Below are 25,538 nucleotides of genomic sequence, written 5' to 3'. Positions count from 1 at the left end.
GGGGTTCACTGTCGCTTTAAAACCAACCCTGGTTGTTGATATAATTTCAAGCCTCATTAATCCCCAAAACCTTCGTAATCATTAAATCTATTAGTTACAAAATAATTTTTTTCAGTCTGTTTCCTCCCTGTGGGATTGGGATATAATCGGGCATCTACATTACAAACTTAAATCTTATTAAGAGCTTGGAACACCGTGCTTGGATTCAGAGATTTGAGTTTGTCTTGATGTTGATAAGCCCTCAACACGCACACACAGACATTCACATACAAATACATTTTAATTGTTTTATTAACAGTAAATCTATATCAACCCAAAACCTCCTTTGATCTCAACTTCAGGATTTAACAAAGGACCATTTGTGGTAATTGGGTGAGGAATTGTATAAGCTCCATTTGTTTGGGTCCATTTAAAGCAAAGTGTCAACATTAGGAAGCTTCAGCAGCGTATTATTGTACTTTTTTTTTTGTTAATTAATACTTAGAAATTTGACTGATTGTTTTGACTTGCTTTGAAAGAATTAACCATGTTTTAAACCTAGATTATGTGACACATGATGGACATTATTCACAGCATGAACTGTATACTTTGTGTGTGTGTGTGTGTGTGTGTGTGTGTGTGTGTGTGTGTGTGTGTGTGTGTGTGTGTGTGTGTGTGTTGCTAAATTGTGCGCTGCCCCCAGTCCCCTCCAAAGTCGCTTAGAGTGACTCAGGAGATCAAAGTCAAAGCTGTAGATTAATCCACATAACAGGAGATTTTCCACTAATAACAGAACATTCTTTTCATTCTGGCTGCCTGGTACGTCAGTGCCACCGAGCCTCTGCAGCAACACACAAATATCACACCTGGTCTTTAATTTTGAAAACAACTACTAAGTACTGCATATCTGCACAGTGGAGACACTGCTGTTACACTTAGAGGAGTTATAAGGGTAAACTATGCTGGCGAAAGAGTGAGTGAAACCACTTGATGTCAAAAGTTGAAGACAAATTCACGAGTGAAGTGTTTTTGGATTTTGTCCTGGTCATATGGCTTACGAACGCACTCCTGGCAAGCGTCGAACTCAAGTTTCAAAATGTCTCTTTAGCATTTGACATGGAAACAACAGAAGCTTCCATGTCTTTCTGAGCTCGTTGAAAGGCTGGATGAGGGTTGACTGAGTGCTGGGATAAAAGTCTGTGTTAGCTGGGTGAACTTCCAGTGCTACCAAATTTATTTCCAACCCTTCATCTCCTTGCTGGAAGCAGCTATTCCCCATCGAAATAGGAAAAATGATATTATGCAGGGCCTTAGCTGTTGCCAGGCAGATGTTTGGGTTTCACTGCTGTATGGCGGATTGCCATAAAAATTTTAAAAAGTGAGCATTTTTTATATTAAATGAAAACAGAGAGCCAGAACTCAAATTTATTCTAAATAAGAAGAGCATGTTGCACATTGTTCACAAAGTCTCTCTCATTGGCTAAATAAAGTCTCTGCTGTATTTCTACCATTTCTCTTTGTAGCGACATGAAATAGGTTATCTCCTCTAGGCGATGTAGGTACTTAACAATAAAGATCTGTGCCGCCGTCTTTAGAAAGTTTCCTCTTTGCTTTCTGAGTCTGAGATCTCAGAAATATGTCCAAGATCAAAGTTTGTGGATGACACACTCTAACCCTGAGGTGATCAGTCCAGGTAGAAACAAATTATATTACCAGGGCAAGCCGCACATCAGCTGCAGTATCTTCCTTATGAGGCCTGTGTTGTTTCCTAACATTTACACACACTAATAGGCAGTCTGAAGCCAATAACCCAAAAGTTTATCACAGCTAAGTGCCAGACACTAACTGTAACCTAAAACTAATTTTAGCTTTAAACCTAAAATCAAATCTTAACCCTGAAATCAGCTTCTGAAGAGGTGCAAAAAAGTGAGAACAGGCCAAAAAGTTCCACCTTTTACAAAACGCAGTCACTAAAATTCAAACACTCTCACTCCCTGGGTTTGGATGAGCAGATCTCAAGAAAGCTGCAACCTGCAATCTGCGCATTTTGAACAGGCTCACATTCAGTGTGTGTATCCTTATAGCTAACTTAATGACTGCCTCCATGTGACATGTTTAGCGACAAGCTAAAAAAATGACCTGTGTTAAGCTCTTCCCAGACAGGGACTCTATTTGTGCTTTGAATCCATCCATCAGTCCAATGCCTTGCCTTGATAGCCCCATCCTTACAAAGGCCTGCTGTGAGGGGTAGAATTGGAAAATGTGCTTGTTCCATTCTCCAATTTGTCTTGGTGGAATTTCAGAGATAAGAAAAGATGCAGTATAATAATCGGGTTAGTGGTGTCCATTATGGAGTATCATCCTTTTATCTGGTTTAGTCTGTGTAGGCTACAGGAGGCTACAGGAATTGAGGAAGCAGAGAGCAGAACTCCCCTTTCAAAGGGAATCCCATAATAGAGGAATGTTCCCACTTTTATGAGCGCACCAGAACAAAAAAAGCACTTGAACAATAATCATTTGAGGAATTTAATTTTGCCTCAGCTAAATCACTTGCACCTTCAAAGTGGGAACGGTCCCAGCAACACAAACGTTCCTTATGAGAAAGTGGAGGCAGGCAGGAAAAACCCATCTTGTGAAAGGTAAACATAGCAACAAACACTCTGTGAGGACTGCAAATGAGATTTTTGAAGTAATAAACAAAAAGGTGTTTCACAGTAATCTTTCTGTTTGTCATGAAGTTCTTAGAAAGTGAACATTTATCTGGATTACAGCCTAAACTGCAATCGGATCTGAAATGTCCAGAACATGCTCTGAACTGCTGGGTAATTATTGACGATGGATAAAAATCAACACTTTAGATGGGACTTCTCAGTTACACAACACTTCAAATTCTATCTGTAGATTCATACAAATAAAGAAGCTCCACTCCAACTTCCAAAAGCATAAAGCACTAAAAATGCCGGTGTGTAATTGCAGTTTCTCTGTTATGTTAAGTTGCTGACTGTGAAACAGATTAAAGTTTTCTTAGGTTATGCAAATATTTTCCTCTGTGCACCAAGTAGGCAAACAGGCAGGCAGACAGTTCCCTCCCATCATGCCCCGTCTCCCTCTCTAAGTATCAGCTATCTGCTGCCAAAAGACTGACTGGATATTAATAGCAACACTCCCAGAATCTAAACCACATTTGTTTAGGTCAAGGCTGAGCTCAGTGTCCATTAAACAGAGAAACTCAAATGACTCTGGCAGCGTAACGAGATAAACTAAACACTTCTACGATGATCTAACTGATTGAGATGGAAAAATCGATTGAGGAGGTTAATCATTTGAAACTGGTGAGAGTGAGTGCAAGCTGAACATGCAACAACTTGGAGTCGAACCGGCCCAGCTGCAGTGAAGGGGGAGGATTTGTGAGTCCTGCTACACAATAATCAACTGTGTGACCAAGAATCCAAGAGCTTTTTTGAGCCGTTTATTTTTAGCATTTATAAATATGTACTTGATTGAAATGGCAGTGTTAAGGTTCATTACATTTTTCTTTTAGAGTGTGGGCATAATTGCAAGTCTCAGAACTCAAATATGTAGAGGTGTCTACATAAAACAGTGACATCTAGTGCACAACACTGTGCAGAAAGTGATAATGTTATGATTTTGGTGGCAGTTATTAGAGCTGTGAAGTACTGAAGGACCCATTGTTTGTCCACTCTGATGGCTCTGGATCAAGCTGTTAGCTAGGCAGGAGGGTATTTAGTAGGAGCAGCACACACCGTGACAATCAGTTGGTCATAATTCAAAGTACAGTCCAGCACAGATTCCTGCATTCACAGCAGCTGAACAGTCACCCCTTCGGTTTGGAGCGAAAGATTATTACTTCGTCTGTGCGCAGCAGGACTTTCCGTTTGAGGTGGCGAGGAAAGGTCAAGCAGGAGCAAATCTGAAGAGTGTGATGTAACGTGCAAGACTGTGAGTTTGCACCGGCCGAGTACGGCTGGGCGGCCGGTACCAAACCCTGCTGACAGAGTCCAGAACGTTCTCTTTTAAAAGTCAAGCTTCATTTTTCTCAGAACAGCAGGAAAAAAATCCAACAGGAAGAGGGAGGAAGGAGGAGAGGAGAGATGTGTGTGTGTGTGTGTGTGTGTGTGTCCCTCTCTATGTGAATGTGTTCATGTTTGTGCTTGACGGAGAGCCTGTTCTGCAGGGCTGTGTCTGAACTTCTTATATCTCTGGAACTGGCATTCCCCCAAGCCCTGACACATCTGTCCAGAGTCTAAAGACCAAAAGAGAGGGAGGAGGGAGACACAGTGTGAGGGTTTGTGTGTACTTTAATGTGTCCAAAGGAATATGTGTGTAAAAGCTTGGGATATTCTGTGATACCCATGCATGGTTAATACCCATTCATTTCATATGGTAAGAAGAACACACACTGTACACACTGTACTGCACAGGCCTGCAAAACACTCTGGAGCTGTGAACACATGTCCACACGTGCTGAGTATCTGTGGTGAACATGGTTAGGTAAACAGTAGCTCTGATAACCCTTAGGTTAACCTGGCCACTCTGATTGGCTTATCTCTTCATGATGGCTTCAGAAAAGCTGGTTGGCAGCCAATAAAAACATTGAAGGGAACACTCTGCCCCAGTCAGCATTGAGAAAACATGTTGTGCTGAGACACAGGAGAGGAGTGAACCTGTGAGGAGCATAATGTATTGAGGTTTGGCTACTGTATACTAGATATAGTCTGTCATTACTTGAAAGTCCTTGTTGTTCCCCTTAGAGGTTGTGTTTATTCACAAATACTTTTTTTTTTTTTATAGCTGGTTTATGAAAGTAGACAAATTTAGCAACTCATGTTTGTATTGACAGTTTTACATGGTAATAATAAGTGTGTTACAGCTTGTGGCACTGCCCTCAGTACGCAAAAAGTATATGAATTTAGGTATAACCGTAGAAGCTACATTAGCAAGCTTATAGCTACTAGGGCAAAAGATCCACCTACGTACCTCAGACCTCTGCTCAGGTTTAAAGTGAGCCGACCTGTAATTTTGTAAGATCATTAAAATCTATGCACTAATAAAGCAAAATATGATTTTTCCAGATGTGTAGTAAATTTAAAAGCTCAGGTTCAGAGTAACTGCAGATGGTCTTAATCCTGCTCTCCCTGGCAGACATGACGGCACGATTTTTTTCACACCCTGTGCAGAACTAATGTACTGGGAAACACTGCATCATTGTCAGGTGTGGTCACAAGTACAAGATGTGATGCTGAGTGTGGTTCAAGAGCATCAGAGTCCAGCGCAGCTACATTTTTTTTTTTTTTTTTTATGCATAATCTAATTGAGAATTAACCAACAAGAAAGTTCCAAAAGCTACAATTCCCCAAGTGGCCACTTTGGGCTGGCTCCCAAAACTGAGTATGTTGTCATGGACTCCTGTTTTAAAATGGTTGACCTAATGGAGAAATCAACACGCTTTTGGCTTGGTGCAAAAAGGCCTTTCTGACAACTATTTAAAGATTTATAGTTATCCACCATTAGGGGTGTAGCTGTATTGACTGACAGGTAGATGTAGCTCTCTGCTAGGTTTCACCTGTTTAAGTCACTGACGTGGACCTCCTCGCTCTGTTTGTGGCACTGGTGCCTTTTGGAATCATTTTAATAGAATTATCTTAGAAGTAATGAAGTTTTCTAATTATACTAACACACCATCCAATACGTCTGTGGTCCAGTTTTGGTGAATGTATATAAAGTATTTGGTTTGTATGTTCTCACTAATTAGCAGGTATGCGTGTCCATGCAGTGCACCCAAACTGCTAATGGATGTACCTTGCTACTCAAGCTAGCGAGTGCTAGCTGGTAACTATCTCACTCAAATACAATGAATGCTGGCTTTGAAACATCATGATAGCTGTGTGTATTTTTTGTATACTGTATAAAAGTTTTATTTATAAAGTATTGTATTTTGTTTGTTTGTTAAGCCACTTAACACTGACCTATGAATCAGTCAAATATATAAAGAAACCTAACTCAAGGGATGAACCAGTGTTGTGTCTGCAGATAACACACAACTTAGCAAAGAAACAACTTTTAATTATATCTTTAGGCACATTGTTACCAGCAGCCTGTCATTTGCTTCCATTTTTTCAGTTGAATCTATGAAAAATGCCAAAGATAACAGTTTGACAGGCATAAAAATATTATTTTTGCAGCAATAGGTTGATTCCCAAAGAGCTGTTAGGTTAAAAACTTGACATTGATATTTGGGGAAACTGGACAAGTGGAGGACAACGGAAGACACACAAAGAAAAGCAAAGAAAAAATATCTACAACAGATAAACAATATCTGAAAGTCAGTTCTTTAAGAAACAGCAAAGAGCTGACACAGGACCTGAGAGATGCAGAGGTACGCCACATTACAAAAGAACTGGACTGAAAATCATTGGCAATGGGTCTTATTGAAAATTTTTTGGCTCAAATTATCATGAAAACTGTATGTACAGATAAGGTCAGGAGAGAGGTACCAAAGTGAGTGTCTACAGCACAATGGAGGCTCTGTCATGGTTTGGCATTTCAGCCAGTGGTGTTTGAGATCTGAAAAGCGTCTGATTGGCAACAGCTTCATTTTTCAGCATGACAATGACCCCAAACACACTGCCAGTGCAGTAAAAACATACCTGGATAGAAAAACACACAGTGGAACACTATCAGTCATGGATTGGCCTCCCCAGAGCCCAGACCTCAACATTATTGAAGCAGCGTGGGATCTTCTTAACAGAGAACAGAACAAAAGGCAGAAACATCCAAAGAAGAGCTTTGAATGTCCTTTAAGAAGCCTGGAGAACTAAAACTTAAAGAAGTGACAAGAAAGCTGCTGAGAGAGTTCAGGCTGTGTTGAAGAATTGCACCAAATGTTGACTTTCAAGATGGTTGGAATTGTAAAAACTGTTTTTTGCCTTGTATACTGTATTTCCATGTATGGTTGCACATGGTTCAATAAATCACTGCACCTATTTAATAGCAAAGTATAAAGAAATGAGGGCTGGCTCAAAATGATTGCACAGTGCTGTAAATTGTGCTGCATAAAGATTGTAACCAGCAACAACCAGTGAAGGAGACTGAAGGAGAAGAGCTTTTTATGAACATGTGATTGCTCTTCTCTTACATTTTTTTTTATACCATTTTGATTTGTCATTGGAGAAAATCAGGTATAATTAACACCATTATTTTACAGTGAGCCAGCATGAACCACACCAGGGTGCATTTATAATGAATTTCACACCTTTGCTCTCTGGGATAAATGCTGTATATAGTTCCCATTAAAATGGATTCTCTGTGTATATTTGTTTGCCAGCTTTTATTTAGCTTGACAAAAAAAAAAAAAAAAAAAAAAGAGCCAAAGACCTATTTTCAGTTGTGTTTGGCGTACAAGAAGAGAAAGCAAATCAGTGAAGCCTTGATTTCCCCTCCTGTGCACACATCAGCTGGCCTCAAACAAAAAAAATAAAGTGAAAAGTTATCCTTCTGCTGTTCAGGCTGGAGCTGTTTTTATTGGAGGAAAGCTCTTGTCGCGAGCTCCGGTGCTGGTTTAACGAGCAGTCTGCTTCAGCCTGAGAATGTAGGTGAAAGGTCACCATGTCCCTTTTAAGAAAAGGTCAAATTTAAAACTGAGTGAGTGTGTGCCTGTGTTTGTGGGCCTCACAGTCAACACAACCATACCTACAAACACTAGCTACTTGACACAAGCTGTTAATAGGAGGACTGAATGTTTATATCATATTATGCAGTATATGAAGATGGTTTTAAGCATCCAGGTTAAGTCCTTGCAGTAAAATTAAATTATCCACCCATCTTTTTATGTGACACCACATATCTCTGTTGCAGAGGGAGGGGTGCTGAACACATTAGTGCGCTGGAAAGTGATTTTACTGGCGACGTTAAATTATGAGCTGTTGTGGCGCTGCATAGCTCGGAGCTCTGGGCACTCCAGTGTAGCAGTGCCACAACAAGCAATTTTGTCAAAGAGAGCCCTAAATTTAGCCGTCGCACAGCGTTATTATCACAGCAGGGGTAGGGCTCTGTTATCTCTCACCCTTCACTCCCATTGTTTTACTACTCCAGCAGATGACAGCTTCCACTGAGGCTGAAAGCCCATTTGCTCGGTATATGACCTGTTATATAAGGCCTCCACTGATGCGGGTTCGTTTGCTGTATTTTCCAAGAGCAACACTTTATAAACGATTTCATGTCAGGTTAATGTGCCAAAGAGGAGAGCACCGTCCCAATTTGTGCTACAGTCACCCTCAAACTTTTCTTTTTATTTCTGTTTATCCCAGTGACAAGCATGCCATTGGCTCGAAAGGCAAGGCTGAGCAGCCATGACGCCAAAATGTTGGCAAAATAAAGTATGTCAGTGCAGGAAAACATGCACAACACACGCACACACACACACACAGTCTTCATTAGAGACTGTATGAGCAACACCTGGGCTCTGATTTTTTGGGGTGGGGGGGGGGTGGCCAGACTTAATCCATGCACACACAACGTGAGGCATTGTGTTGCTTTCCTGTCTTTGTTACAGAGCAGTGACATGAAAATGGCCATCGTGGGTTTACTGAGTCACTCATTCAGAACTAGCCATACTGAAAGGCATGATCGGAAGCGGTGGTCCGGTGGTCCCTGAAGCCCCCTGCTGCGCTGCCTGGCCTGGATCAGTCTGGCAGTCTGGATCAGTGGTTGCAGACAGACTCAACAACAGGACACACACACACACAGAAATTCATTCACAAAAGCTATTGTTAGCGACAGTAGATGTGTGTGGCAACACTGGCCTGTTTCAGCATTTCCCAACAAACAACAAGAAGTAGTTGAGTATGTCGGGCTGCTATTCTTCTCATCACACACACAAATAATTGTCAGTTTCTCTTCTGCACCCAAACAAATGTTAATGACTGCTTTGCTAACAGGGTCAGTACTAAGAGGAGCTTAGCTTTTGCTACAAAAAGTAGCGTGTTCACCATAAGCTATGTAAAGGATGGGCACAGCCACCCTGACATCATCCAATGAAGTCTCAAATCCAGTAAGGAAGTCTCAATTTAGCATTTTGGCCACTGCCATATTGTCCCAGTCACTCAGGCCTAGAAACTGGTCTGCGACCATCTAGCAACCACCAGTCACTAGATGGAAACTGTGGATTCCACGACTGGTTGGCAAACCCTCCATGTAATTGCTTTGGTTGCTAGCCGGTTGCTGGTATTGCCTGTAGTTTGTATGGAAGACATCAAGTTGTTTGCAAAGGCCAGCTACTTGCTAAGTGGTAGTGAAACTGTGAAAAGTACAACATGAACCAGAAACATGAACTGTTCACCTTCAAAGTGAGAGTTGTGCGTTCTCTGGTTCCAGTTAGTGTGCATGTGTGTGTTTTCTGCAGTTTAACATGGGACTGTGTGAGTGTGGATTCTCCTTTGGCCATTGGAGGTACTGCAGTTTTTGGCTCTTGCATGTTCGCTTCATTATTCAGGCCCATAAATTGGCACTAGGTGCTCACAGTTTAAGCACACAGAGTACTGAACCATAAATGTACATTGCTGAGGGAATTGGAGCTAATGTGATGGCTTCCTATTTCAGGAGGTCTAACTGGAACTGAGGTCATTAAATCATGTCCGGAGGTTGTGGGGCCATTTTTTGTGTACTCCTCGGGCACTGGATTTGTTACTCACTTAAAAGATATTGACAAATGTAGCCTTTATGAAGTTGGGATTTATTGCAGGACTGTTGGCTTAGACTGCATTAGTTGAACCCAGGGGTAATAAACTGGAAGTTGAGCGTATTTTCGTGATTCTAGTTATCCCTCCACACATTTGGAATTAGATGATTAAAGAGATGGAAAATGTAACTTGTTAGAAAATGAACAGATACTGCACTGCTATTAATCATACTGTAAATTAGTGCAGCGACGATGCTTGTTAATTATCTGTGCATTTGTTTCGCCCGCAAAAGGGCTTTAATGCATCACAGGGTGATTAAACAAAGCCTACATTAGATCAGAGATTATTTGTCAGAGAAGCATGACTCAGATTTTCCAGACATGAAACACCAAGGGCAACTTCAGCAAAAATATTACAGTCTAAGTGCAAACATCTGTGTGTGTTTGTGTGTGCGCACGCAAGCGTGATGCAGCATTCATCATCTGTGTGTGCTCTCATAGTAAACAGTGTTTGAGAGCCCTACTGTGGCAGCCACTTCCACATCTTCATGCTCCCGTAAAGCACTTATAATTGTCTCTTCAAATGCTCATTAGAGTCATATCTTACATAAGGTGTACAGAAAATTTCAGTCTATCGGACGTCACTGAGTCCCAGTGTTTTCACCAGAAACAAGCTGAAAAGGTCAGACAGGATTTCCCTCACCGGTAGCAGTTGGCTACGCAAATATCAACCTGAAAACAAACATGTTATTGGAGAGAGGGCCACAGGAAAAGCTGGACAAAGAGTCTGTGACGTAGCAGCTGAAAATAAATCCTGTTTCCCATCACTCACCAGACGTTAAAGCCTTCCTGATGAATGGCATTTTGTTTGGTTCTCAAGACTCAGAAATGACCACCTTGGCAACGCAAAGCAACACACAAGTACAGACAGGCCCTGTGATTAATGATTAATCAGTCTGTCCTGATTGGGCTGCTTCCCTGATCGCTGTTAGAAAAACAGTCCAAATAATCTGCCACGTAATTTCAGTTTGTTTGCTTGGTTTTAATCAATGTTTGGGGTAAGTTAATTAGTTTAAAGGCAGGATTTCCTCTCCTCTGGGTAGACCTAAAATAATTCCTGATGACAGGTGAATTATTTGCTCTTCCTGTTTCACAAGGAGTTTTCCCCCTTAAAAGAAGTAAAGATTCTTTGTTTCCTCTCTTTGTTTGCTGTTAAAGAAACAGGCCTCAGTTCAAGGAACAGGATTAAGAGCTGAAGAGGATCTGTAAGACTGAAACAGGAGGGTGGGGACATTTTTATCAGGACTTACACTTATTTCCAAAGTCATATCCAATCCAGGGCGGGATGTGAAAATGAGCTGAAAAAATAACTTTGATTTGCGTCTCATAGCAAATTTTAACTGAAACGGTTGTGCTGCCATCTAGTGGTGAATATGTGCCAGTGGATGAACTCACTGGATTTATGTGATTAAAACCCTCTTCAGATTTTTTTTTTTTAAACATTGTGCTAACATATATGCTTCATTTACAGAATACACATGAAGAAGGCTAAGCACTGCATCCACCTGCTGTTTCCTTCATTTCTATGTTTAAGGTGATACATTTGAGATTTTGGGCTGTTTTCCTTCTGTATAATGTTCTTTCAGACTGGTGGAAAGCAAATGTCCAAAATACACAGTAGGTATTTATTTTAAACACCTAATGTGTGAAATACAGGCGTGCGCAGATTACAGATGCATGATTAATAAAATAATACCTCAATCTGCTATATTTAAGCATAAAATAAAAACAGAATTATTATCTTAATGTAAGTCCTCACCTTGGGAAGTCTCTAGGTGATTATTATTATTATTATTATTAATTCATGTACGGGATCAACTGGAAAAGTTTCATGTTGATCTGTTAATAACATTTTCCCCCTATTTGCCAATACTAATACTGTCTTCCGTCAAAGACACAAATTTTATGACACTATAAAACGTGACAGAAGAGTTTTTCCATTAACTTCATAGAAATATGCAGTTTTTGAATGCTGTTCATTTCATGTTCTATGTAAACTATCTAAGTGGTCTCTTTAGAGAGGCTTCGTTGTGTGTCTGGTTAGGAGACGACTGCAGCTGTAAATCCCACTAGTTGGATTATATGTCCCCTCTGGTCTTGGGACATCTTGGGATCCCTCAGGAAAAACTGGGAGATGTAGGTGGGGACTGGGCCTCTGGAGCTACTGTGATTAGGCTGCATTAAGTGATTCTGGGAACATGAGGTCTGGCTGCACAGCTTTAACATCCAATTTTGTATGCTGTGTCTTGGTTTTTGTATGACTGGAAAAATAAAGAGCTATGTGAAAAATACTGATTGCTTATATCTCCTCATAATAATGAAAATGGCACCAATCACAGGGTTTGTACTGAACCACAGATGCACTGAGAATGATGAAAGTCACTGCAGACATCCTGACATATTATCTTTGTACAGACTGGTGCAAAGTAGCTCTGACACGAGCCTGACTCTGAAAACTGAGAAAAATGTTACACAACAGGCTACAAGAATTCAAGAAATTAACAAATGTGAATCAAATAAACAAGACAAAGGTTTACATAATGTGATATTTATTCAAAAATCATATTTGATGGTGTGGATTTGTTGATTAAAGTATTTGACTATTTTTAAAGTGAAAGAAGTTATATTTCACATTGCAGAGATTTTGCTGATGAATAAGGTTATGAACAGGGGCCATAATAGGAAAATCTCTTTTTTTAGTATTGTTGTTGTTTTTAATTTCTGCTCCCAAATCCTGCTGGCGGAAGTGAAAAAAAGGTTGCATATGTTAAAATGATTTTTAAAAAAAAGTTACATCGCAGTCTGAATTTTATTATCAACAACATGATAAACACAACTTCTTAGTCTTTTGCATACTTCATGTTAGCATGCTGACATTTATTGTTATTATAATTTTCACAAACTATCACAAGCACATTACACAGAGCTGGAGAGTAAACAGTTTGAGATAAGAAAAAAAAAAAAAGCATGCTAATGTTTGTCTGTGATTACAGCAAATCCACACTCAGGCTTTAAGAGCAAAGTATAGTTTATTCATCACAATCACATCCAAGCACACACATGCAGCTCACAATATCTCACACTGATTCTGGGCTGTAATAATCACCTGTCCAGGTGTTGAAATGTATCATTCTCAGCACATTGTTAAGCTCCTTAAGAACCTCTTCCTTGGCTCTCCGGCTGCCTTCAGCTGAGTGTTCATGTACATGTGTTCCCTTTTTAACTTCTTCCTCATTTTTAAGCAAGTTGCTCAGACTCTCAGCTTCAGCACAGTTGCCATAAGCCCACTCTTTTGTTTCTTCTGTGTTCAAGCCAAACAAATTGCGACATGATCTGCAAGGTGGTAATCCTGTTCCTTTGCTGAGGATAAATGCCCTACACCTGACATACTGAGGTACCTGAATGGTTCCATCAAAGTATTCTTTCTTGACCTTTTTTGGATAGTAGGTCATCACTGCCCCAGATACATATTCATCCCATTTGCTAAAGCAGGAGGCAGCAATAACAATTCTTCCAGGGTTAGGGCCAGTGGTGGACATGGAGACTCCGTAGTACCTTTTTGAATTTGGGGAATTCTGAGAAATACAGATGGTGGAGGAGACCAGAAAACGTGGATTCAAGTGGCTGACAAATTCTTCCAGAGTCTGCATTATTTGATCTTCGTGGTCTTGTCCTTTCTGCAGGACGATCTGGAAGCAGTTACAGATATTGTACAAACTTTACACCCCCAAACTAGAAATTACTGACTTTCATTTTAATGAGTGCAGAAAGTAAATCTAATTCGTACATAAGATTTTATTTATTTTTTTGAACATTTTCAATTCATTAAGAACAGATGGATTTATGTCAAATTACAGCTGTGTCAAAAGGGGGAGCTGTAATATTATTTTGAAATATAAATAAACTATTACCTGTTTACATTCATAATAATATGTTTGAAATGAAATGCTGCTATTGTCTCAATAGTGCAATAAAGGAAATAATTGTAATATCTGTACAATTACTCCAGCAACCTTTGAACATTTGTATACTGAGTTTAATTAATTTGTCAAAAAAAAAATACAGTAATAAAAATTATAGATTAATTCAACAGATAGCATTACTGCCATTCATTCATCATATTTTCTGTAGCTATTGCAATAACATCAGCATTGTGAATTCTTTTTTGACCAAGATTATCATGACATAAAACTGACACTGTGACATCTCAGGTGTTAAATCACGGTGTGCATACAAGTTTAAGCTGTCGTGTTTTCTTCTGGCTAAGTCAATCTTAAAAAGACTTGACTGTCAAACAGAGTTAGTGGAAAAAAGAGTACAACATTATTTCTAGCTGAGCATTATGAGAAAATATCTCCTCACTGCATGTTATATATGTTTCTTTTTGCTGATTGAGTTATTTGTCCATGCAGAACCATTGGATGCTCTTTATTCAGCTATGATTACACAGGGACAGAAACAGGTTATAAAAAAATCAACAAGCAAAAATCCCTTTTTTTTTTTTTCCTTCTCAGACTCAAAATTAAACTTTTAATCCAGGCTGACTGACTTTGTTGGTCAGGTAGGGCTGTCAGAACAGCTGCTGGATTTAATCCTTTTTTAAACTGATGTGGCAACATTGTTGTTGGTTATTTAGCAGCTACACAGCAACACTATCATGTCCTAGGAGTTGTTTGTAAGCCCAAAAACTGAAGTCCAATATTCAGTCTGTTAGCTTTGTTTCAGGACTTTACCAAACCCTGAAGAAAGTGCCTGCAGTCCCTTTTTTTTCTACTGTGTGGTGCTGAAGCGTAAGGTATGTTTGGTTTTTCAGCTTTTCTTTGGATTTGTCAGTATGAAAGCACTTAACATTATAGTGTCCTTGAAACTGGAAGTGAGAACAGTTATCTTACCATGTCAAGCACACAGGAGAACGGACTCCGCCTGGGAAGCTGTTTATCATAAAATTGAAAAGGCCTGGGATATTTGTCCTTTAAGGCCTCCAAAATATGCTTATCACCAATGATTTCCTCTGGAGGAAAGCTGGGGTTGTTGATTTTTCCCAGAAAGAAGATGCTGTGAAGAATCTATTGAGTTAAAACATATTTACTTATCGTTAAATTACGAATGGCATAATGGCACTGTGTTCAAAGCTTCTAAATTAACCTACCTCGTCCACTAAGTGTTTACTGTTTGGAGTCACATTTGACCAGTCAATCATCTGTTGTAGAATCTTGAAGGCATTGCCAATGAAACCTTGTTGAGTTTCCAGAAATGTTTCTGTTCTAAAATAATGATCGAGTAGTTTGGGATCACACACACATCACACCTCTGATCACTTTTGCTTCAACAGAATCTGCAGACTTACCTCTGTTGCTCTTCGTCAGCCTATCCCAAACACGAGACAAAGCAAACATGATCAAATATTGCACCAATAACAGAAACAGAATTACACATCAGAATAAAATGATTATCAATCAGTGGCTGTGAGGACGCCGCTGAAAAGCTGCTACTCACCATCGCTGCAGCGTTATGACTGAAACAGAAAGCACTGAGTGAGCAGCCACTGCCTTTTGGTTCCACATGTGATTTACAGGAACGCCTCACTCACCCCTGCACTGGACTACACACTGGACTGTTATTTGTGATCATTAACTTACAAAGTAGATTAGACTCATGATATTTTCAGTGCATTACAATTCATACAGCCTGCAACAGGCACAGCCATGGCATATGTTGTTTTATTTGTAAAGAATTATTAATAAAAACATTACATTCTGTCAGGCAGGGACATATAATGAGACAATAACAGAAACAAAGCTACTTTGTTTTTATTGCTCCCTTTGATTTAGTGCAGTAACAGTGTGATATAGTTTCATGTGTCTGTAGTGATGATGACCAAAAGTCAGACTGAACTGACAAGAGAATTAAAGATTTTACACACGAAGAAAATGTAAACAGCTTGATCGTTTGATTATTCGTATCACTCATCTCATTTTAACTTAGTGATCCTGTGTGAGCATGAAAGCAAAAAAGTGGTTGAACTCTACAGAGAGTGACTGACAGCAAGAACCAGAACTTTATCCTGTGATTATACCAGTATTACCTGTCAAACATGTTTTTACCGTGAAGAGTGTTTCTGCTGTTATTGCCTGAGAGTTCAGTTAATTAATAACCAACCAAATATGTGTGACTTTTATGATAGACTTCCTGTTCACAGGGTGCACTCTCTTCTCTGATGAATGTTGATATGAGCATTAATCATCCTTTCTTCTTGTTGATGAAGTATTTTCTGTGTTGAAGTACACTGGCAAAAATTACTGCTTCATAACCTCATCGTTTTCTACTGGATTTAGCAGATTCTGCCATCTAATAATTTACAGTAGCACATCTGGGTGAAGAAATAGATGAGAAATCCAGCAACACACTAAAGTGTGTACAATATAATCAGTATCATTTTACATATTCAGCTTTGCTTTATCATTACTGTGTGGTCAGAGGGGGCTCATGCAGTAATACTTCATGCAGAAGATGATGATGATGATGATGATGATGATGATGATGATGATGATGATGATGATTTCAGATGTTTGCTTTTAAAATGACGAAGCCAAGAACTGTGAAGTTTTCTTCTGTCCAAACACCAGAATCTGTAAGACACAAAAAGTCATTATTAAGATAACAACAACCACAATGATCAGCCACAATGTATCTGATAACTGTGAGATACAACCAGCAAACACCAGCTGTGTTTTACTTAAGAAATTATCAACAAGGAAAGAGATACAACCACTACAGTCAGTCAGTCAAACATCAGGGCTTTGAGTTAGTTTGGAACCACTGACAGAAACATGAATCCTGGATCTCAGTCTAAGCTGGGATGGATACCCACCTATGATTTCAGGCTATTTAAGAATGCTGCCTTGTTTTTTTTCACCAGCTTTGATGCTCCTGCTCCAGTTTCCTCCCCACAGCTCCCCTCTTCACTTCTTTCCCAAAGATGACATTTCTCCACATTTCTCATATGTAGATACCTTGTGGATTCAGCTGCGCCCATCTCGGCCCTCTGTCACCTAGAGCAACATCTGAATGTTAAAACAGTCGTGGAAAGTCCAACCTGACATTAATTAAATATGTGAATTAATTTAATTAATAATTAATTTCAGGTTGGACTTGTAACGTATAACTCAAACTTGCAAGTTTTGGATTTTTTTTCCCCTGCCGCTCAGTGTTTTTATCCTCAGCGTAACTCTGATAGTTTTGTTTTTCAGTGTAAAACTAAGCTGAATGTCAAAAACAAAGCTTCTCTGGTCCTCTGTGATACTGTAACGGTATTCATGGAAACACAAATGAGTAACGGACTGAAAGACTCTCTTCAATAAACACTCGCACCAAAACAAATTAACCACTGGGCTGCTTAAGACACAGTGCGCTATCTTGGTCTGGAAATTCAGCAGGGAGCCCTGACCTCTCGATCCTTTAAATAACAAATGGATACTGTTAATGATGTGTTTAAATCAGTAGATTAAAGACAAAGTTTATGGACACAAAATGATCGTCCACACTGAGCCCAACCCTGAATGTAACAAACCCACTGGTGTGTCTGTGTGTCATCAAGTCACAGCTCTGACTGCAGGACTTTCAGGCCCTCAGTCACCTTTTCCAGATTCTTGCAGCTTTGAACATGTGAAAATTACACATTTGCCTAACTTGACTTAAAAATTGCAAATACGAATATCAATGTCATAGTAAACAGCTCAAAAACCTCATCTGCAAATGAATTTGGTTGTGATGGCAAGCCAAGACAAAAAGCTAGTCACTTGCCCCTCTTCCTCACCCACAGTGGAAGCTGCTCCAGTCTGGTTCCCACTTCTCCACTTTATCTAAAAACAGACTGAATGTAACAGACCTGAAACAGCACATGAAATCTAAAGCTGACGTAGCTGGGTTATTGTTAGGAAAATTTAGATAAGTATTAATCTTTTATTTTAACTATATGTATAATCAAGCTTTGATATAACATAGCATAGTGATTAAGATAAATGTCTTTCTCTGTGATTAAGTATCGAATAAAAATCAGTTAAGGCAATGTTAGAATAAGAAGAAAACTGTACTAAGTGCATTACACACTAAGTGTGTTGAACTTTCTGTGCCCCTGTGTGCATGAAAAGAGGAAGCATCTGCCAGAAAAGGGAAGTACACAGAGGAGTCAGCAGAGTGAAGAAAGGATCCGGTACCTAATGAAGACATCAGTTGTTAAGAAATGTGATGCTTCCTTAGAATGAAGTGTTTTGATAACAGCTAAGAGTGAAAAGCATTTCTTAATCCAGAGTTCATGATAGATAGCACTTTTGTGGAGCTTTGACAAATAACTTCCTGTTAGTGTCTGTTTGAGTTCTTGTGTAATGTCATGTAGACACTTTCTTGTGTATAAACGATGGACAGTAAGACTGCCTCACTGAGCACTTCTCCTGATGTTGTTTACCTGTAACTGCTCCAGCTTGCAAGTCTTTAATAAACATTACATTGCATTCAGATCGTCCCTCTCCTGGTCATAAATTAAAGAAAACAAAAATTTTCCTTACAGTTATCACGAACTTGGTGATGACCACAGGCAAAAACAAATTTACCTTTCATTTGAGATCATGTTCCTAAGGAAAGGTGAATAAGTTAAGTAAACACATTAAGTTCTGCCTCCCACTCTTGTTGAACCAATAAACTTTTTGATTCCCATCAACAGCCACAGCTATCAAATCAGGAGCGCAAACTGGATAAGTGAATGGCTGCTCCTTAAACCACTTCTCCACCTCATAACTGCAAATCACCAAAAAGATGTGCAAAGATTCACTGAACCTCAAAATCAAATCTTATCTAAGAATCGCAGGAATGCACTGAAAACAAGCGGAACCATCAAAATATCTGAAGAAACCTTTTTGGTGGCCATCGGTTGAGGGTCTGCCATTACTCTCACTTCAGCAAAGATGCAGATGAAACTGAGGTGCAGGAGCTGGTGTGCATTCAATAAAGCTGTCTCCAAGCTTGCAATTGTAAAACAAGCACACAGAAAGAAAGGCAGGGGGATGTGCGTTAGAAATACACAAGGATAAACAGAATAACAAGATTGGGAAAGAAAAAATAAAATCGAATAGAAAAGAAAAGAATAGAACAGAGAAAGGCAGCTGCTATAAGAGACTTTGGGTTCACTTTTAAAGATGAACTCTGAAGATTGTAATAAGGTGGCTACAAAGACCTGCACAGGAAAAGAATTATAAAACTATTAAATACATTCTCATAAATTTGCTATAGTGAAAATCTGGGTGTAGGCGACGTTTTTCAGTGTCCCTTTGGGTTTAAGTATATTTGCTTTACTTAACTTAAACCTTTATTTAACCAGGCAGACAGATTAAGAACGTGTTCTTATTTACATCTGTGGCCTGGGAAGGGCAAAGCCTTTTGGAGGAGAAAAGGAGAGTATCATTACATATAAGTAAAAATGCACACAAAAATAAATAAATACATATTACAGTGTTAAATAGAAACATACACAAGATTACAAAGAAATATAAGACAAATGTGATCACAAAAATAATTTGATGCGTTAAGTGAAACAACTACAGGAATCTCTGAGAGCATTTTTTAAGTATCTCTTAAAGATGGGGACAGAGACTAGTGTGGTCATTTTCAGTGTTTTCTGTAACAGATTCCAATCATTTGGAGCTGTAAACGCAAAAGACATCCGGCCATAGCGAGATTTGGTTCTTTTGGTCTGTAACAACAGGTACTGTGATGAACGAGTATTATATTTTGAGATTGCATTTGGGTGCAATAACTGGCACAGATATGAAGGTGAAAGCCCTAGAATGGTTTTGTAAACAAGAGTTAACCAATGAGTATTACCACGAGTGCACAGGGAAGACCAATTACCTAACGAGTAGAGGTGACAATGGTGAGTTGCAAAAGGAGCATTTGTAACGAAGCGTATTGCAGAGTGGTAAATCGTATCTAGTTTGCTGAGGGTTGTTTTTGTTACGTGTTTGTATAGAGTGTCACCATAATCAAATAAAGGCAGAATGGTTTTCTGAACGATGGCACGTTTGGCAGCCATGGTGACGGAAGTGCGATTTCGGTAGAGAAAACCAAGTCTTGCTTTAACCATGGATTGTAAATTCTTAATATGGTGTGAGAAAGACAAAGTAGAGTCGAGCCAGATTCCAAGATATTTATAAACTGCGATTAGTTCTATGGAGTCTTCCGCTGCGGTGATGAAGTCATTTTTAGGAAAACAAGCCCAATCCTCGTGACCAAACCACATAAATTTTGTTTTCTTAATATTTAATGTCAGATTTAGCTCAGCTAAAGCCAAATGTAACTTGTGATATGCTTGGGCGAGAGAGTTGACGATCTTGTCAGGCGAGGGCCCAGAATCATAAAGAACAGTATCGTCTGCATAAAGGTGGACCGATGCCCCTTCAACTACAAGAGGAATTTCATTAATAAAGATTGAGAAGAGGGTTGGGCCTAGTACTGAGCCCTGGGGTACCCCAGTAAGAACCGGAAGCGACTGAGAGACATGACAGTCGATTTTTACTTTTTGGGACCTATTAAATAAATAATTGGAGAACCAGTCAAGCGATCGACCCGAAATTCCAATGCAGTTTAGTCTTTGTAGTAAAAGTGTGTGGTCAACAGAATCAAAAGCTTTAGCTAAGTCAATAAAAATAGCAGCACAGTAATCCCTATGATCCAGAGCTGAAGTTATATCATTAAGGACTTTTAGAACAGTAGTGATACAACCATGGCCTGTACGGAAGCCAGACTGATCATTGGATAGGATTTTATGCTCTTCCAAATATTCAGTTAGTTGTTTATTAGTTTTTCAAAAATCTTGGAAGCACATGGAAGAATGGATATAGGTCTATAACAATTATAATCAGTTTGGTTTCCACCCTTAAATAGATGGAGGACAATAGAAGCTTTCCACGCCACGGGGATGTCTGCAGATAAGTGAGAGAGATTAAAAAGGCCTGTCAACGGGCCTGCAATAATCGGGGTACCATATTTAAAAAATAATGGGGCAAGACCATCAGGGCCTGCTGATTTTCTGGGATTTAGGGATAAAAGTTCCTTCTTGACCTCAGCTACTCTTAGGGGCTGAAAAGAAAAATTTGATATTGAATTAGGAAGTTGGAAATTAGTATTTGAACAAGCAGATGAAGAAATGGAAGCAGAGCAAATTTTCATAAAAATGCTCGTTAAACAAGCTGGCCAAGCGCTCCTTGCCTATTACTATGGTATTGTCCACTGAGAGAGACTTTGGTGATACTGCAGGTTTGTACTCCAGTTGTTTAGCAATTTTCCAGAACAGCTGAGGATTAGAAGCACTTTGAGTAAATTGGCTTTTGAAGTAATTTGACTTAGATTGACCAACTATTTGCGTTGCCTTATTGCGAACTTGGCGGTAGGCGAGCCAATCACACTTAAGGCCGGATTGACGAGCTTTGCGCCATGCAGTATTCTTTTGCTGCAATAGCGTAACCAACTCACGAGAAAGCCAGGGACTGCTTCGGGCTTTTATTCGGAGACGTTTTTGAGGAGCATGTCGGTCAATCCCTGATTCAAAGTAATGCTTGAACAACGACCATGCCTCGTTCACTGTAGGGATGAGTTCAATTCTGTCCCAGCAGATAACTGCCAAGTCATGCAGAAAGGCTTGAACATTAAAATGTTTAAGAATGCGCTTGTTGATTATCCGCCCAACCGATCTAATACACCGATGATTGCGAATGCAGGCAATGAAGCAGTGATCGCTAATATCACTACAAAAAACACCTGATTGATACTTATGAGGACAATTTGTGTAAATTACATCGATTAAAGAGGCTTTAACAGCGTTTGCTGTATTGTAACGGGTTGGGTGGGATATGATTTGAAACAGGTTTAAAGAGTCAAATTGATCAGACACTGTGTCAGGTGGATTTAGCATATCCCAATTTAAATCATCCAGTAAGAGAAATTCCGATCTTACAAAGGGGCTATGAGGCTACTTAGAGACTGAAGAGCACAGGCAGGGGCTGAGAGGGGGGATGGTAACATCCTGCTACTGTTAGCGAGAAATTTTTTGATATTTGCACTCTCAAAATCAATAACTCGAGCTGCTTTGCAATAGATCTTTGCAGGGCTATAGAACAATGAAAGCGTTCCTTAACAAATATAGCAACACCACCACCCTTAGTCTGTCTATCTTGTTGGTAGAGAGAATAACCAGACAAGTATAGATCTGGGTAATTGTTGGAATTACGTAACCATGTTTCCGTGATGACCACAATTTCAGGTCTAGCACAATCAACCCACACCCTAAGTTGGTCCATTTTAGACAGTAAACTCCTTGCATTAAGGTGTAGAAAGCCCAAACTGCTGCAGGAAGCTTTAATTTAATAAATATATAAAATAAAATAAGTCTCTGCAGATTGGCTAGCTTTGGTATTACGGCATTAGTTCGTTTTAGTTTTAGATTTTTAGTTTTAGAATAAAGAATGATAGGGGCTTAAAATATGGATTTTAAACTAGTTTAAACTGTTACATTCAATACAACAGACCACAATTATAACAGAAAATTTAGCATTCACAAAAAAAGCAAGTTCAAGAAAAATGCAAGAAAGCCAGCACAGCACACTAAGAAAAACAAAAAGAAAGAAAGGTGTCTGGAGTGGATCTGGATTCATCGTAGTTCCTCCCAGCAGCAGCTATCGCTCTAATTCAGCTGATGCGAATGTTATCAGTCCTTAAATGCACTTTATTAACAGTTTTCAGTCCCATAACTCTAGTTCAGACTGGCCCTCCTGCACCTGGTAGCCGTCTCAGTAGGCCGTTATCACTAATTTCAGCTGAATCCAGATCCACTCCAGTCCACGTCACACCGGAATAGTGATCCTCGATTAGAACGATGATAACAACCTTTTTGCCGGCTAGGAGGTGGAGACGGCACCTACTGGCCCTTATTAACTAAGGGTCTGATAATCGTTGATAACGTCCATTTAATGGACTGATAACATTCGCTTAATATTAATGCTTTCAAGAGGGGAAAAAAGGAACTTTGGTTAATATCATATTCTGCATTTTATTATGAACCACATGATTAACACATCTTTTTAGTCTTTTGCATACTTCATGCTAACATGCTGACATTTAGTCTCATAATTGTCACAAAGTTTCACAAGCACATAACAATGAGCATAAACAGTTTAAGATAATAAAGCGTGCTAATGTTTGTGATTGCAGCAAATCCACACTCATGCTGTAGGAGCAGAATATCTTTTATTCATCAGAATCACATCAAAGCTGATCGGTTAGGTCACCATATGCAGACCTTTTCACAATATCTCACACTCAGAATGGTTCGTAAAAGTCACCTGTCCATTTGAAATTCTTTACTTTCAACATATTCGTAAGCTCCTTAAGAACCTCTGTCTTGGCTTTCTGCCAGTTTTCAGGTGCGTTTTGGTGTACACGTGTGTGATTTTTAACTACTTCCTCACTTTTAAGCAAGTTGCTCAGGCTCTCAGGTTCAGCACAGTTGCCATAAGGCCACTCTTTTGTTTCTTCTGTGTTCAAGCCAAACAAGTTGTGACATGATCTGCATGGATCCATCTTTATATAATCATCAGTGAGACTAAATGCCTCACACCTGATGTTTTCAGGTACTTCAATGGTTCCATCAAAGTAATTTTTCTTGATGTCGTGGGGACAGTAGGTCATCACAGCACCAGCTACATATTCATCCCATTTGCTCAAACAGGAGGCAGGAATCAGAAGTTTTCTAGTAATTCTATGACAAGTTTTGGACATGGAGACGCCGTAGTATCGTGCCGAACTTTGGTCGGCTTTGGATTTCTGAGAAATACAGATGGTGGAGGAGGCCAAGATGCCATCCTTCAAGTCTTTGATGAGATCTCGCAGACTCTTCTTTATTTCCTCTTCATTCTCTGTTTTTTTCTGCAGGACAATCTGGAAACAGTTAAAAATATTACTAAAATATGACACCTGCAATCTAAATTCTACCTTCATTTTAATGACTGTGGAGATTTATCATTAAAGTGTTTTTTTTTTTAAATTGATGTAATTCATGCATAAGATTTAATTTATTTTTTGTTTGCTTTCAATACATTTAAAATGGATGGATTTACTCCAAATAACAAATGTGTTAACAGTGGTAGCTGTAATGTTATTTTGAAATATAAAGATTATATAAAAACACATATGTATTATATAATATCAACTTTGCATTAATCTTGGCTTGAAACTGGAAGTTCGATGGATTGAAAATGTTAGAACAGTTATCTTACCATGTCGAGCACACAGGAGAACGGACTCCGCCTGGGAAGCTGCTTATCATAAAATTGAAAAGGCCTGGAATATTTTTCCTTTAAGGCATCCAGAATATCCCTATCACAAAATATGTCTTCTGGAGAAAAGGGGACTAGGTTGATTTTTCCCAGAAAGAAGATGCTGTGAAGAATCTGAGTGAAAACATGTTTTCTTATTGTTAAATTACAAATTAAATACCAGGACTGTGTTCAGAGAGTCAAAGGTTACCCACCTCGTCCACTAAGTGTTTACTTCGTGGTGTCATGTTAGACCAGTCATCCATCTTCTTGATAATAATGAAGGCATTTTCTCTGAAAGCCTCTTGACTTTTCAGGAATTCTTCTTTTCTAAAATCACAATGATTGAGTAGTTCAGGATTTAAAAAGACACCAGAGCGCTGATAACATTTGCTTCAGCACAATCTGCAGACTCACCTTTTTTGCTCTGGGTCAGCCTATTTCAAACATGAGAGAAAACAAATGTAAGTAAATACTGCACCAATAATAAAAATAAAACCTGTCAGAATGATTATCATTTGGTGGCTAAGAAGACGGCAGCGAAAAGCTGCTACTCACCATCTCTGCAGTGGAGGAACGAAACTGAAAGCACCGAGTGAGCAGGCCCCTACTTTAAATGGTACTCATGTGATTTACAGGAAAGCCTCACTCACCCCTGCAGTGGATACACCAAACTCTGAACGTTGACCATTTCCTTACAGAGGAAAGAAAATAAAATTTATGGTATGACCAGTGCTTTATCACAAGTAAAGTAGTATTAAAAATACTTCATTACATTATAATTGTCAGGCACATTTAATGATGCCACAATAAGAGAAATGTTAGTACTTTTATTCTACTGCAAAGATGTACTACTATGCTCACTTCTTTTTAGTTTCCATTATATAAACATTGTTTCAGATGCGCTCACTGCATTAGCAACACCGCACCAAACACAGATGTATAATACTGCAGGTGCTCTGTAGATCAAATTGAAACCACAGTACAAAGTATACAGATGTTCTTCAGTGTCTGCGGTGATGAGGAGCAACGATCAAAGGCCAGAAGTGGAATTAAATTAAAGGTTTTAACATCAGCAGTGTGAGAAAATAACACACAGACAACACAAACAGGTCTTAACTGTAATCACTTTAATTATCCAGTATTCACATTATTCATGTTGGTATAACTAAAGTACAGAGTAGCCAATGCCGTCTGTCCAACATGTTTTTATTCTTCCTGCCTGAAGTTCACAGAGAGTTCAGAGAAGTACAAACTCGTGTGTTACTGTTGGTTCTGTCGACCGCAGGGCGCACCTCCTCTTCTCTGCTGACACGAGCTTCTTTTTGTTTCTTCCTGCAAAACCTGCAGCTTTAAACTACATTGTTCAAAAAAAAAACTAACTACACAATCTTGTGATTTCCTGCTACATTTAGTAGAGAGTACTGTCACTATTTAGTACT

The 25,538-nt window shown here is 39.2% G+C and overlaps 2 protein-coding genes across 2 annotated transcripts; both read right to left on the bottom strand.

Moving 5' to 3' along the window:
• Window positions 1-12,719: 12,719 nt before the first annotated feature.
• On the bottom strand, window positions 12,720-15,270 carry LOC115788610 (uncharacterized). Its single transcript, XM_030741714.1, has 5 exons — window positions 15,233-15,270; window positions 15,084-15,103; window positions 14,886-15,000; window positions 14,629-14,802; window positions 12,720-13,425 (listed from the first exon to the last, which is right to left on the bottom strand). The coding sequence occupies exons 1-5, from the start codon at window positions 15,233-15,235 to the stop codon at window positions 12,814-12,816; spliced, it is 924 nt and encodes a 307-aa protein (XP_030597574.1). The 5' UTR covers window positions 15,236-15,270; the 3' UTR covers window positions 12,720-12,813.
• Window positions 15,271-22,949: 7,679 nt separating this feature from the next.
• Window positions 22,950-24,669, bottom strand: LOC115788199 (uncharacterized). The gene is made up of 5 exons (XM_030741144.1): window positions 24,655-24,669; window positions 24,514-24,533; window positions 24,312-24,426; window positions 24,058-24,231; window positions 22,950-23,719 (listed from the first exon to the last, which is right to left on the bottom strand). The coding sequence occupies exons 1-5, from the start codon at window positions 24,655-24,657 to the stop codon at window positions 23,102-23,104; spliced, it is 930 nt and encodes a 309-aa protein (XP_030597004.1). The 5' UTR covers window positions 24,658-24,669; the 3' UTR covers window positions 22,950-23,101.
• Between the last annotated feature and the right edge of the window lie 869 nt (window positions 24,670-25,538).

Source organism: Archocentrus centrarchus, chromosome 11 (genome assembly GCF_007364275.1).
Source record: "Archocentrus centrarchus isolate MPI-CPG fArcCen1 chromosome 11, fArcCen1, whole genome shotgun sequence".
Classification (NCBI taxonomy): Eukaryota; Metazoa; Chordata; class Actinopteri; order Cichliformes; family Cichlidae; genus Archocentrus; species Archocentrus centrarchus.
This window is presented reverse-complemented; position numbering and strand designations above follow the sequence as displayed.